At 57.4% G+C, this 15,009-nt stretch overlaps 1 protein-coding gene across 3 annotated transcripts in view; it reads left to right on the top strand.

Annotated features, from left to right (window-relative positions):
- The first annotated feature begins 1,854 nt into the window (after positions 1–1,854).
- LOC136137009 (plectin) overlaps positions 1,855–15,009 on the top strand; it is a 56,053-nt gene continuing 42,898 nt past the window's right edge. For 2 of the 3 annotated variants that reach the window (XM_065895272.1, XM_065895265.1), the window contains exon 1: positions 1,855–2,047. In XM_065895272.1, the coding sequence (XP_065751344.1) occupies positions 1,855–2,047 (193 nt within the window). Of the gene's footprint in view, positions 2,048–3,823; positions 3,909–15,009 lie in introns of those variants that run through there. The other variant, XM_065895269.1, reaches the window with a different exon arrangement.

Here is a 15,009-nt window from a genome sequence, read left to right as displayed (position 1 = left end):
GGGCGAGGACGGCTCGGGCAGGGTTCCCCGCCCCCACCCACCCCCGGGCCGGCCCAACCACCAGGGGTCAGCAGAGCCCAGGAGGAGGGGGGCCGGCCCTCGCCCGAGCGCGACCGTGTTGTTTGAATAAACGTGTACGTGAAACCAGGCGGGGGGACCTGCGAGCTTCGGGTCCGACCTGTTTGCGGGGGTGGCTAGGGGCGGGGGCCGGGGCGCAGAGTCCGCTGGTGCTTTGGGGCGGCCCTGGGCAGCCGGCAGAGGTCGGACCCGGCGCGCACCCGAGCGACCCCGCGTCGCCTTAGTGTCACGCACGCTCCGCTTCCCTAACGACGTCTCCTTGCCGACCGCCCCGCCCTCTGCGCGCGGGGAGGGGGCCCTGCCGGGCAGTGGGGGTGCGCGCGGGGGACGGTACCCGGGAGAAGCTGCGCTCGCGCTCAGGCCCCGCGCGCACTCGGACGCAGGGGCCGCACGGGCGGCGCTCGGTTCGCGGCCGGGGCGGGGTTCCGGGCTCGCCCCGCCCGCGCAGCCTGCGCAGCTCTCCCGGCAGCAGCCGTCCGGCCGCACTGGCCGAGCCCAGCGGAGCTGAGCCACCGGGCACGTAAGACCGGGGCCGGGACAGAGAGGCGCGCGGCGGGCGGGAGCCGCGGGGTGGGGTAGGGGCTCTCCCTCCGCAGGCCTCGCGGAACCAGAGGCTGCGTCGCTGCCCATCCTCCCTCGGGAGGACGCCACCTCCGCGCGCGGAGACTGCGGAACTGGACGGGCGGTGCCCGGGGTGTGGGCAGGAAAGGCGGTTGGGGTGGTGCGGCTGGCGGTGGGGCGCCGGGCGGGGGGCTGGAGCGGAGGCGCCTTGCGGACGGGCTGTAGGGGGCGGGGCAGGGTGGCCCCCAGCTCGGTGCCCGCCGTCTCCTCCCCAGCCCTTAGCCTAGGGGCGGAGGCACAGAGCCCACATTGTGCCCCCGCGCCAGCCCGGCCCCGCCGGGACAGAGCCGCATTCACCTCCTGCACGGCAGCGCTTGTGGGGCCCGGGAGCTGAGGGGCGTGCACGCGCGGGTGTGGGTGCCCCGCGGCAGCTCCGCGCAGGGCGGGCCGCTGGAGGGGCAGCCCGGGCTCCCACCCAGCCTTGCGGCAGCGCAGCTCCCGCGGCCCACGCTGATGCGGCTCTGGCTATTTATAGGCGTTCACTGCGGAGACCGAGGTGGGACTGCGCGGGGGCTGGGCTGGGGTAAGGCGACGGGGAGCGCTATTGGCTCAAACAGCTTGGAGGTAGAGCCAGTGTGCGAGGTGCGGGGTCTGGGAGGGGAGGGCAGCAGCCAGTGCTTCCTCATGGCCTGGCTTGCTTGCTGAGTCGAGGAGTAGAGGAGATGGGGTCCAGGTTTGGGATGGAGGGATCGGAGGCCAGTGTCCGAGTGACGGGGTGGCGGGGGGGATCTGTCCTCTGATTGGGTGAACCCCTGGGTGACAGCATGGAGGGGTCAGTGTTTGGGTGACTAAGAGAAGAGAGTGGCAGTGAATGTTGGGGGGTGGGGGGGTATCAGTGTCCCAGTGATAGACTGGAGGGAGTGAGGTCAGTGTCTTGGGAGGGGGTCTCCGTGTGGGTATCGGAGGAATGAGCTGGAGCGGGTGAGGCCAGCTGTGGATGGCTGCAAAGGGTTGTCCGTGTCTGGGTTGAGAGGGTCGGGGTTCAGTATGTAGATGAAGCGGGACATAGGAGCGGTGTGGGTGTCAGTGTCCAGATGACAGGGTGGATGGGGTGAGGTCCATGTTTAGGTTAAGAATGTGGTGGTCGGTATGCAGTATCCCCCCCATACACGGTGGTGTGACACCCCCTCCCCCCCGCTCCCTCTCCAGGAGGCCATGTCGGGCGAGGACCACGAGGTTCGGGCAGTGGTTGAGGATGGCTCCAACGGAGGCAGTGGCTCGCCCAGCCCTGGGGACACACTGCCCTGGAACCTGGAGAAAACACAGCGGAGCCGGCTAAGCGGAGGTGGCCCTGGGGGGAATGGGAGTGTCTTGGACCCTGCCGAGCGGGCAGTCATCCGCATTGCAGGTAACGACGCTGAAGAGCTTAGGCTGTCCAATTCATAAACATTTGCTTGTTGACTGAGCACGTGCTGTGTGCTCTGTGCAGGTATAGGACTGGGATGAGAGACGTGAGGGTGATCTGCGGGTCAGAGAGGGCCTCTCCTGTCCCAGGTGGTTGCAGACAGCACAGCGCCACCTGCTGGCTCCACCCGGTCAGCTGCATGAGGCCTGAGGTTGAGCTTGCTGAGTTGGCACCATCCTTGGTCTCAGGACAAGGGTCCAGTGCCCAGATGTGATGATGACACTTTCTTGAGATCCTGCGGCAAAGCCGCCTTCGAGGCCCCTGGTCTTGGCTGCCACCATGGGGGTGGGGTGGGTAGAAGCATGTAGGAGCAGAACAGGAGGGGCCACCTGGTTGGCGAGAGCCCCAGCCCCTCCCTGAGCCAGGGTCCGGCCTTGCCCTCTAGTAGCTGCCAATCTTGCGGGGAGGATGGGGAAGGCCCAGTGCAAGGCCCCTGACAGTGTCGGGCTGGCAGCTGGACAGTGGCTCCTCCCTTTGAGAAGTAGGTGACCTAGGGCTTGAGGCTATTGGGCAGGGCGTGCTGGGAAGGGAGGAGCCAGCTGAGGGTCTCTGGATCAGTCTGTGGACTACTGACCCTGTCCCGTCGGCTAGGACAGAATGATGATGAGGGTCTGGGGGATGGGCTGACCCTGCAGGAGACCGGGAGGGTGGACCGAGGTGCGTGGGAAGAGGCCTGGAAGCCCAGTGCTGGGCGAGGATGGTGGCGGGGGCAGCAAGGAACTCTGTGGGTGGAAGCACAAGCAAGAGCTTGTGGGGACGCAGGGGAGCGGGACAGCGTGAAGGGAAACCTCACTGTCTGCCCCACCCCCGGGAGCCGGTGTGGACATGGCACGGGACCGCCAGTCCTTTTCACATGTCACATCCGGATGTTAAAGGACGAGGTTCTTTTTCACTCACGTGAAAGTGAACCCTGAATGTCCTCTCGCAGCCCTGGACCCTCTTCACTAGCAGGCCCTGCGGGCGCTCTTTGTGTACGCCTGGCGACCCTCTTAGCCCTGAGCCCTGGAAGTGGGGCTTCTGGCCACAGTGTTTGTGGCATTTCCAGTTAGAGGAACACTGCTGGGGGCATTCTGGAGAGGGCATTTCTCAACACTGGGAGATGGGGGATTGCCAATCTGATGGGTGGCAAAGAATTTGGTTTTTTTTTTTAACCAATCATTTTTCCTTCTGTAAATTCCCTATTTCAGTCCTTTTATTCGTAGTTAAGTTTTTGTGTGTAAGGGTTTCATGTTGAAGATCCCCACTCCACCTCCCAGGTTGTAATAGAAGGATCCTAGGTAGCGGCGGTTGGAGCAGAAGCTGGGGGTGGCGGCCAGGTGAGGTCGCTGGGTCTGGCAGGGTGGTGGAGAGCTCGCGGCTGGGGACGGAGGGTGCCCCTGCAGCGCCGGGTGCGGAGAACTCGGGCTGTCCGCAGGCCGGCGACTGGGGCGGGGGCGGGGGCGGGGAGGGGGTGTGCGCCCGCCGGGACGGGCGCGGGACGCAGACTCGTAGCCTCCCAGCCCGCTCCGCTGCGGCTGCCGAGCCGACGCCGGGAGGCGCCCGGGCGCGCTGCCGCCTCTCCCCCGGGCCCCGCCCGCCCGTGGGGCATCCTGGGTGCGGGGCGGGGCGGGGGCGGCCCCTTTAAGCGGCGCGCGCGGCCGCAGGGACCGAGTGGCCGCCGGGGGCAGGAGGCTCGCTCTGCGCCGCAGCGCTCCGCTGTGTCCCGCGCCTGCCGCCGGCATGGCTGCCCTGCTGCCGCCTCGTCCGCCGCCCGACGAGCAGGATTTCATCCAGGCCTACGAGGAGGTGCGGGAGAAGTACAAAGGTACGGCGCCCCCGCCCCCCCTCCGGGCTGCCTGCCGTCTGGCCGGCCCTGACAGGTCCTCCGGCCAGACAGTCTGGCCTCTGACACCTCGTCCGCGGTAGTCGTCCCGATCGGAGCCCAGCCCCGCCCCCCGCCGCCAGCCTCGCTCGACCCGCGCGGCCGCCGGCCCCCGAGGAAGAGGCAGCGCGCTCGGCGGAGCCCCATAGTCATGTCCTTAATAGGCATCGTGCGGCGTGGGTGGGGTGGGTGGAGTGGGCCGCCCCTCCCCGCCCCGGCCAATGTCCTGTGTCCGGAGTCTGTGCACAGCAGACACGTGGTTCAAGGCAGAGCTGTCCTCTGCCTCTCAGCTAGGTGCTTCCCCCAGGGGTGCGGGTGGCTGCCACTGCCTGGCAGTGTGGGTCGCATAGTTGCTGCCTTTCCTCACCTCCCCTAGTTGGTGAGCACCTAGGCCACCACCCGCCTTGGCAGGGACTCCTGTTACGCCCCTCTACTGTTCCCTGGGGAGCAGCTGTGGGCTGGGGAACTTAGGGCGGCCCCCTCCTCCTCTTCAGAGGAGCCACTCTGTGCCTTTGGCAGAACCCCCTGGCCCTGCTGCGCACCCCCTCGGGCCTCTGGACCTGCCCAGGCCTTACTGCTGTCAGCTGCCCACAGCCCAGCTGCCTGGGGCGCTGGGCTCTGAGCAGGCGTGGACACAGCCCTGGCTTCTGGCCCGCAGAGGCTTAGAGAGGGTCGAGGTGGGGCCCTGGGCAGAGCTGACCCAGAGCAGGTCCCAGCTCCACATGGCTGGTTATGCTGGCTCTGCCCCCAAGGGCAGTTCAGGGAGAGAGGTCCTGCTGGGACCTTGCCTGGAGCCTGGGCAGCCGCTGTCCATCCACTGACCTCACCCAGGCAAGCAGGGGAGGTTTCACGGGGCCCAGGGCTCGCCTCCACCAGGCAGTCCTCCACTCACAGCTTTCCTGGGTCCAGGGCGGTAGATGTGCTGTGTGCTTCTCCTTGTCAGCTTCTCCTTGTCAGCACTGTGGTCGCCGATCTCTTGCCTCTGTGACCAGTTCGCTGGGGCCCGGTAGAGACACTCGTGACAGTGGGCTCCTGAGCCTGACCGCCGCATCTGCAGGGAGGGAGGGTATGCCTCTGGAGGGCTGGCCTGGCCTGGGAGGGTCCACCTGGACAGGTCCAGGGCAAGGAAGCAGCTGCCCACTGGGCCACAGCTCTCCTGGCAAACCCTAGGACGAAACTGGTTATGAACTGGTCACTCTAGTGAAAGTGGGGGACACTTACACAGAATGACTAGTGCTTTGTTCCAGCATCTTCCTCGGTCAGATAACGTCGCAGGGCCGTGTGTGGTTCCAGAGGCTGTCAGGGCATCAAGGTGAAGCATCCCAGCCTGAGGAGCTGTGTCCCTCTACTCCCGGGATGCCAGCCCATCTCTCAGGAGTGAGTCCTGACAGGACCCTGTGGGCTTCCAGGGTGGCTGTGAGGGCGCACCGGGCTGCCGTGGCCCGTGCCCCCTCCCGGGCTCGCCTGGTTCCTGCCTGCGGGTGCTGGGGCACGTGCCCAAAGTGGACTGGCCACCGCCACGGTGAAGCCCCCCTAGCGTGTGGCACTGGCCCGAGGGCGGGTGAGAGTGGCGAAGTGGGAGCGTAGGAGCCGGGGACGGCCGAGGGGAGGGGAGGCTTCTGGGGTACCCCAAGTCACCTCCCCTCCTGGCTTGAGGCAAGGGAATGGGGGGGGGCGGGGCTGTGCCTGTGGCTGGGCCGGGGCCACTGCCAAGGCCCAGGAGTGGCCTAGAGGAGCAGAAACGGCCAGGCTATGGGCCGCGGCCTGATCCTGTGAGCCCCTTGGGCCTCCTGGAGGCCTGAGGCCCTGGCCCATCCTGCCCCAGAGAGGAGGCCACCCCTAGTGAGGGAGCAGAGCGAAGCCCCTGATCCCACCGCCATTGGGTGACTGCTGGGGGCTGGGGGGGCGCCGCAAGCGCTAGCAGGCTCTGCCCTCGGGGACCTCTGGCCCACCGCTGGGCCCACGAAGGGCCCTGGCTTCTGCCTCCTGGCCTCTTCCCCGCACCTGCACGCGCCCCCAGCCCCACCTTTGCCCTGCTCGCGCTCGTGAGATGCACTTGCCCATCTGCCTCCAAGACCCAGCTTCTTCGCCCCTCACCTTTATGTCCCCCCACCCCACAGCAGTGGAGGTGTCACTCCCCAGCTCTCCCTCTGGAAATCCCCAGTCCTCCCCACTGGGCCCTGCTCCTTCCAGAACAATCTCCACTTCCTGTCTGCCTGAACCGCTTGCCCCTCCCCATCCTCCCTGCCTTCGCTCCAGGACAAATTCCTGCGGGGCTGAGGCCGCCTGGGCCTGTGGTTGGAGAGCTCCCTGTGGGCTGGCCGGGGTCTCCAGAGCCTGGCCTGCGACAGTTACGGAGGCGGGGCGCCTGGGGGAGCCCAGGGGGGCCTGTGGTCCCGGTGCACGGGCAGGGCTGGGGGCGGGGGCGAGAGTTCGGGTGCGGGGGAAGGGTATGTGGGGAAGGAGCCCCCCAAGCTTCCGAGGCAGCTCTTTGCACGCAGGGCCAAAGGCCTGTCCAGGCGGACAGGGCATGAAGTACAGGGCAGGGCGTGGGGAGCTCCAGCGGGAGTGTCTGGGCGGCGTGTGTAGACTTCAAGGTTGTGTCATCAGGGCTGGGAGCAGAGTCAGTGTGGATGGGGGTGGGGAGGGGCAGTGGGTGTAGAGAGGGGAGGGCAGAGGGGAGGAATGTTGGTGGGGTGGGGGTTTGGGGGGGCAAGTGCTCCAGGCAGGGCTGGGGTAGGCAGCCTGCAGGGGGTACCCACCTGGAAGGCCTGCATTGGTCTAGAGAAGGTGGGGCTGGAGAGGCGGGCGGGGGTGGGGAGTGTCAGCGCAGCTGCAGGGCTCGTGCTTTCTTTAAGACTCAGCTGGAAGGGTTCCCCCACCTCCCTGTCAGGCCCTGGGCCTGCCTGGTGCCATTGCGCCTGACGTCCTCCTCACGTGTCCCACCGTCTCCCGTCCTGGACTCTGAGCTTGGTTATCTGTGTCCCTGGCACCAGCCCCAGGCCCTCAGCCAGCACTTGCAGGGTGCCTGCATGGGTGAGTGGGTGAGAGCATGGGTGTCATCCTTGGCGGCCAGAGCTCAGCTGGCAGGATCGGAGGCTGGCAGTTGGGCTTTTGGTCTGTGTTTATGGTCAAAAGCAAAACGTGCTGGGACTTCCCTGATGGTCCAGTGGCTAGGACTCTGTGCTCCCAGTGCGGGGGGCCCAGGTTCGATCCCTGGTCAGGGAACTACATCCCACATGCTGCAGCTAAGAGTCCACATGCTGCAACTGGAGACCCCGCATGCCTCAACTAAGACCCAGTGCAGGCAAATAAAGAAGTAAATACTAAAAAAAAAAAAGCAAAACGTGCTAGAAAAAAAATTGTGGAAGTATATGAAGAAAAAAGGTCAAAGTCACACCTTGGGCCCCTAGTCTCTCTGGCTGGGGTGACCATAGTGTGTGTGTGTGTGTGTGTGTGTGTGTGTGTGTGTGTGTGTGTGTGAGAGAGAGAGAGAGAGAGAGAGAGAGAGAGAGAGAAGGAAGGAGAGGGAGGGAGGGAAAGAATTCAGTGGTTTTTAGTGTATTAATAGACTTGTGAAACGGTCAGCACAACCCATTTCAGAGCATTTCCATTCCCAGCCCCTGGCAAACGCTGGTCTACTTTAGGTCCCTATGGATTTGCCTATACTGGATATTTCATATAAATGGAATCATACAATTTTGTGCCTGGCTTCTTTCACGTAGCGTAACGTTTTATCCATGTTACAGTGTGTACTGGTTCTTCATTCCATTTCATGGAATAACATTCCATGGTATGGATAACCTGCATTTTGTTTATCTCTGGATAGGTTGATGGCTATTCGTGTTGTTTCCACCTTTTGGCTATTATGAATGTGCTACTATGAACAGTGGGCCAGTTTTTGCGTGGATGTATGTTTTCATCTCTCTTGGATATATACCAAGGATTGGAATTGCTGGAACATGTGATAATTCTATATTTAACTGTTTGAAGAGCTGTCACATTGCTTTCCACAGCAGCTACACCATTCTACGATCCCATGAGCAGTGTATGAAGCTTCCAATCTCTTCACATCCTCACCAGCACCTATTATCTGCCTTTTTGATTATAGACATTTAGTCCTAGTGGGTGTGAAGTGGTTTCTCTTGATTTTGATTTGCATTTCCTGATGACTTATGTTCTTGAGCACCTTTTCTTTTGCATATTGGTTATTTCTATATCTTCTTTCCAGAAATGTCTATCCAGAGGCTTTGTCCATTTTTAAATTGGGTTTTTAGCTTTTTATTATTGAGTTGTAAGTGTTCTTCATGTATTCTAGATATAAGTCCCTCATCAGATAGATATGGTTTGCAAAAATGTTTTCTGATTCTGTGGGTTGACTTTTTATTTTTTGGTGGTGTCCTTTGGAACACAAAGGATTTTAATGGCGAGCTCAGTTTACCTGTTTCTTTCTTGGTTGCTTGTGCTTTTAGTGTCATATCTAAGCACTATTGCTTATTTCAAAGTCATGAAGATTTATGGCAATATTTTCTTCCAAGAGTTTTATAGTTTTAGCTCTTACATTTAAGTCTTTGATCTATTTTGAATTAATTTTTGAGTATGGTGTGAGGTAGGGGTCCAACTTTATTTATTTATTTATTTTTTAACTGTGACTTGAGGCTTGCTGGGTCTTAGTTCCCCAACCAGGGATCGAACCCGGGACCCCCAGCAGTGAGAGTGCTTAGTCCTAACCACTGGACCGCCACATAATTACCCCAACTTTACTCTTTTGCACGAGGATACCCAGTTGTTCCTGAACCATTTGTTGAAAAGATTATTCTTTCCCCATTGAATGGTCTTGGCACCCTCATGCTTTTTAATGGGTACTATGTGTTCCATTGCATGGAAGTATCTCTGCTTGTTTATCTGGTCCCTTTACATGAACATGTGGGCTTATCATTAAAAATGATTGTATTTCTAAATTGTCCTCTGGCGTAGATGAGCCAGCAGATACAAGGCAGACTAGTTCCAATCCCTTGCCAATTGATGGATGAGAAAATTCTAATTTGTTTTAAGTTGCATTCTTTGACTAAGTGATCATCATTTCATAGTTATTCACTCTTTGTATTGAAAAGCATTGTTCATTTCCTGTAAGGTGTTTTGTTTTGAATTATGAGTTCTTTATTTATTATGACTGTTAACTTCCTTGTGTGTTATCAGTGTTTCTAATTTTTCTTTCAGTTTGTTACATTTTTTAAAATAAATTTATTTATTTATTTATAGCTGCATTGGGTTTTCCTTGCTGCACGGGGGCTTTCTCTAGTTGCGGCGAATGGGGGCTACTCTTCGTTGCGGCGCGTGGGCTTCTCATTGTGGGGGCTTCTCTTGTTGCGGAGCGCGGGCTCTAGGTGCACAGGCTTCAGTAGTTGCAGCGCATGGGCTCAGTAGTTGTGGCGCGTGGGCTCTAGAGCGCAGGCTCAGTAGTTGTGGTGTACGGGCTTAGTTGCTGCGTGGCATGTGAGATCTTCCCGGACCAGGGCTCGAACCTGTGTTCCCTGCATTGGCAGGCAGATTCTTAACCACTGCGCCACCAGGGAAGCCCAACAAAGAGGATTTTAAATATCTTTTCCCCCGCCTAACTCAGCTTCCCGAGGGCAAGGTCTGTGTCCTGTTGCACCTCCTTAATGTGGTTTGAAAATGAGCAGGTGAGTGGGAGGGAAAGTGGACCCCGAGCTGGACCCCTGCAGAAACCCAGACCCCAGGCTGGGCTGCCATAGAGTGGGAGTGGAAGTGGGGGTGGGGAGCAGCGGGGGTGGGGTGGGGGGGTGGGGGGTGGAGTGGTGCCTCTGCGACAGGGGCGGTGGAAGAACAGGAGCTTAGCTTGGGGGCAAATAAACAGATGATCGTTGAGCCGGGCACCATGTAAAGACTCGAGTTGCTGGGGGACCAGGCTGGGCACTGTGCTTGGGGCCCTCGCGGTGTGGGGGGAATGCCTGAGGCAGAGGGGGAGCCTTCCCCAGGGGGTGGTCCGGGCAGCCCAGTGAAAGGGAAGGAGCGATGAACCAGGAGCCGGCTGCCCTTAGAGCGCCTGGCGTGGTCATAAGGGATATCGGGACCTTAGGGAGACTGTTTGGGGGAGTGGTCAGATTGGGGGTGCCAAGGGGTGTGTAGGAAGTGAGAAGGGAGGTGGAGACGGTGAGGGGTCCGGCAGTGTGTGAGAGGGAGACCACCATCCAGGACGGGGCAGTGACCCGGAGGCCGAGCTGTCAGCAGAATGCAGCCTGGGCAGAACTGGCTGGCAGGGGCCTGGGTGGCCCGAGTGCTGTGTGACCCTTCTCATTTGCCCAACCGCACATGCTGGGGGTGGGTGTGACAGCCCCTTGCCACCCAGGGCCCTGTGGTTCAGAAGGGGTAGAGGCTTCTACAGGTGTGGGGATGGGAAGGCGTGGGGGAGGGAAGGCGTGGGGGAGGGGGAGACGTGGGGGACGGGGAGGCATGGGGGAGGGGAGGCATGGGGGAGGGAAGGCGTGGGGATGGGAAGGTGTGGGCGATGTTGCCTCCTGGCCTCCGTTTCCCCAGTGAGACCTGAGGGGAGCCGGCAGCAGGGCAGGGGTTGGCAGCAGGATCTGGGCACCTTGGGAACAGATGCAATGAGGCTGGAGAGGGCTGATGCAGGTGGGAGGCCAGGCGCCCCCGCCCGGCGTGGGGCCAAGGGCAGTGGCCAGAAGCAGGCCCACACTGGACAGGGAGATGCAGGGCTGGGAGAGCTGGTGCTGTGGCTGCCTGCAGGGACTGTGGGTGGTGAGGTCTGGGACCTAAGAGGGGCCTTGGGCTGGGTCATCTGGTGGTGGCCCCAGGTGATGGTGGCTGGGTGGAGGGGGAGTCAGGAACCCCTTCTCAGGTGATGGGAGGCAGGTGCCCACTTGCTCTCCATTTGTGGACCTGTGAAACTAGAACACATGTTGTATACTTCCAAAATACAATGGTGGGACAGGCATAGAGTAGACATCCCCTTTCTCAAAAGGAGAAAGAGAAAAGAAAAAAGGGGTAACAAAGAGAAAAGAATAAAGGAGTCCCAAGCAAGTTTGAAATCCAGCAGGGCAAGTTCAATAGGTTTGAAGGCCTGAGAATACTCCTCTGTGACTTGATGCTTTGCTCTGTACATGTTCAGCTCTGTCGGCCTCTGCCTCTGTGCCCATGGCTCCACCCTCTGGGCCCAAAGCTGTGCCTTGAAGTCATTTTTCCTTTTTCTTGCCGGGCAGCATATGCTTGAAGCTGAGTAGCTCTGTCACCCCATTTCCTGCCTGTAGTATCCCAGAATTCCAACAGCTTTCCTTCCTTTCATCCTGTCTCTATCCTCTTGCATCCAAGCTGGCAGTGTTTCTGCTGATACAACATTCTTATATACCTTGTGGGTCTCCCATGTATGACACAGAGATCCGTGCCATCAGGTTAGAGGCTTCTCCACAGAGCTTTCCTTGATGACCCTCTCTATCCCCAGCTTGTGCTGCGAGGTTTGAGTGCATCTGTGAGTCAGAGATCAAATCTCTTCAGAGGAAGATTGTCCAGTTGCATCCTTGTCTCTCTCTCCTAACAGTGAGTCTCCCCACATTAGCATCTTCTGCAGTCTGAACAGGCCGTGAGTTTCCCAATCACCAGTGCTGGTTCTTTTTTTGCTTAACAGTTCCTTCCACAGTTTACGTCTTTCCTCCTGCACTTTACCGTAAGGAACAGGTTAAAACCAGGTCACACCTTCCACACTTTGCTTTGAAATCTCCTCAGCTAAAGATCCAAGTTCAACACTTATAAGTTCTGCTTTCCACCCAACAGCGGAACACAGTTCAGCCACATTTTTTGCACTGTTTAATCGGGATCGCCTTTCCTCCAGCTTCTGGCAGTATGTGCCTCATTTCCTTCTAAGTCATCACCAGCAGCATCTTTAACATCCATATTTCTTCCAACAGCCTGTTCAAGGCAATCTAGGCTTTTTCTATCATGCTCCTCAAAATTCTCCAGCCTCTGTCCATTACCCAATTCCAAAACCAGTGCCATGCTTTTAAATATTTGTCACTCCTGGTAAAAATGTCTTCATTAGTTTCCTGTGTCTGCTGTAACAAATGACCACAAACAGGTGGTCTAAAACAACAGAAGTTTATTCTCTCATACTTCTGGAGGCCAGAGGCCAAAATCAAGGTGTTGGCATGGCTGTAGTTTCTGTGACGGCTCTAGAGAAGACCCTTCCTGCCCCTTCCAGCTTCTGGTGGCTGTTGGTGTTCCTCGGTTTGTGGCTGCACCATTCCAGTCTCTGCCCCATCTTCACATGGCTTCTCCTCTGTGTATCTCTCTTCTGTCTGTTATAAGGACACTTGTCATTAGATTTAGGTCCCACCCAGATAATCCAGGGTGATCTCATCGTGACATCCTTAACTTAATCACATCTGCAAAGACCCTATTTCCCAATAAGGCCACAGTCACGGGTCCCAGGGATTTAGATGTGGACATATCTTCCAGGGGCCACCGTTCAGTGCTTTCCCTTCAAGCTGCCCTGCTGCAATGGTTGATTGGTGTTTTGTAAAGCCTCCACATCTTTTTGTTTTATGCTTATTGTTTGATTTTTTTAATTAAAAAAAATATTAGGATGCACTGGGTCTTAGTTGCAGCAGGCGAGCTCCTTAGTTGTGGCATGTGGGCTTCTTAGTTGTGGCTCACTGGCTCCTTAGTTGCAGCTTGCCAGCTCTTTGGTTGTAGCTCGACAGCTCCTTAGTTGCAGCAGGAGGGCTCCTTAGTTGTGGCTCGCCAGTTCCATAGTTGTGGCTTGTCAGCTCCTTAGTTGTGGCACTCAGGCTCCTTAGTTGTGGCATGTGAACTCTTAGTTGCGGCATGCATATGGGATCTAGTTCCCTGACCAGGGATTGAACCCTAGCCCCCTGCACTGGGAGCATGGAGTCTTAACCACTTCACCACCAGGGAAGTCCCTATGCTTGTTTAAAAAAAATGTGCACAGGGCTTCCCTGGTGGCGCAGTGGTTGGGAGCCCGCCTGCCGATGCAGGGGACGCGGGTATGTCCCCCGGTCTGGGAGGATCCCGCATGCCGCGGAGCGGCTGGGCCCGTGAGCCATTGTCGCTGAGCCTGCGCGTCCGGAGCCTGTGCTCCACAGCGGGAGAGGCCACAACAGTGAGAGGCCCGTGTACCGCAAAAACAAAAACAACAACAAAAAATAATGTGCACAGTATTTTATAGTATAATTTAATTTATTTATAACTTTATAATCTAATATTATGAAGTATTTTAGGCACGTGTAACTTCTTTTTACTTAATGTTACAAGTACATCTTTCTATGACATTAATTTATAATATATTCTTTTATATGGTAATCATATCCTATTTAATCTCTTCCCATGGAACATTAGGTTTAGTTTTGTTTAGTTTTGTGGGGTTTTTTGGTATTGTAAACTGCTGCATAGAAGAGCTTTGTGGCTGGATCATTGTGTGTCTATGGCTATTGTTAGAAATAGAATTTCTGGGTCAAGTAGTATGCAAAATTTAAGCTCTAGCTACACCAGGGTGCCGTGTTTTCACCTATCAGATTGGTAAAAATCCAGAAACCCAGAATTTCTGGATTGCATTAGTGAACTGGTGGAAACCAGGCCAATGAAAATGTCTATCAGACCTAAGAACGCAGTGTGTGTGTGAGAGCCAAGGATGGCAGCCAGCGCCCTGAGGTAGGGCGGAGGCAGGGGTGCAGCGGGAGACCTCCCAGGTGTGGGGTCGGATGGTGCAGGCGAGGTGTCACTTTTTTTTAAATTAATTAATTAATTTATTCATTTATTTATTTTTGGCTGCGTTGGGTCTTTGTTGCTGTGATCGGGCTTTCTCTGGTTGGGGCTACTCTTTGTTGCTGTGCAAGAGCTTCTCATTGCAGTGGCTTCTCTTGTTGCGGAGCACAGGCTCTAGGCATGCAGGCTTCAGTAGTTCTGACACACGGGCATAGTTGCTCCGCAGCATGTGAGATCTTCCCGGATCAAGGCTCAAACCCATGCCCCCTGCATTGGCAGGTGGATTCTTAACCACTGTGCCACCAGGGAAGTCCCGAGGTGTCACTTTTTGTGTTAAAAGGGGGAAAACCAAGAATCATGTTTGTATTTATGTGACTTTCCACATAAAGAAATTTCAGAGGGATAAAGAGGAAGCCAATCCTGACAGTGATTTCCACACTGTGTGCGGGGTGGAGAGGGGACAGTCTTGGGCAGAGACTTTCCCCTGTATGGCCCATGTTTGCGTCCGGGGAATAGTTCCTATTCAAACACAATATTTTTAAAAAGTTCCTAAGGTGTTCGCTAGGTACTACAGCAGCGCCCAAAAGGGCTCGCTCCCTACACCTGCCCAGCACCCAGTGACAGGGTTTCAAACAGACAACAGAAGCTCGCCGATCTGATATAAAATCATGTGAGTGTCTGAAGGAGGCAATTATTAAGAGTCGGTGCAGCGGGGCTTCCCTGCTGGCGCAGTGGTTAAGAATCGGCCTGCCAAAGCAGGGAAACACGGGTTCGAGCGCTGGTCCGCCAAGATCCCACATGCCACGGAGCAACTAAGCCCGTGAGCCACAACTACTGAAGCCCGCGCGCCACAACTACTGAACCCGTGCGCCTAGAGCCCGTGCTCCGCCACAAGAGAAGCCACCGCAATGAGAAGCCCGCGCACCACAACCGAGAGTAGCCCCCGCTCGCTGCAACTAGAGAAAGCCCGCGCACAGCAACAAAGACCCAACGCAGCCAAAAATTAATCAATCAATTAATTAATTAATTAAAAAAGAAAGAGTCAGCTCAGGGCTGGCGGGGCCGGCGGTGGGGTGCGGGGGTGGGTCAGAAGCGCAGTTCTAGCTCGGGGCACAGTGGTCCTGCGAGGTCGGACCTCTGCATTGGGAATGTGAGTCTCCCCATGGGTCTGGTTCTTGCTTTGTGCTTGTGGGGCTTTCTGAAGTTAAGTACTGATTTTTATTTATCTTGTTCCAGAGTAGTTTCTGTCCTGCACTGCGAATGAAGGTTTTTCCCACCCTCTTTTGCC

Source organism: Phocoena phocoena, chromosome 17 (genome assembly GCF_963924675.1).
Source record: "Phocoena phocoena chromosome 17, mPhoPho1.1, whole genome shotgun sequence".
Taxonomy (NCBI): Eukaryota; Metazoa; Chordata; class Mammalia; order Artiodactyla; family Phocoenidae; genus Phocoena; species Phocoena phocoena.
Note: the sequence above shows the minus strand (reverse complement) of the source record. Positions and strands in the feature narration are given on the sequence as shown.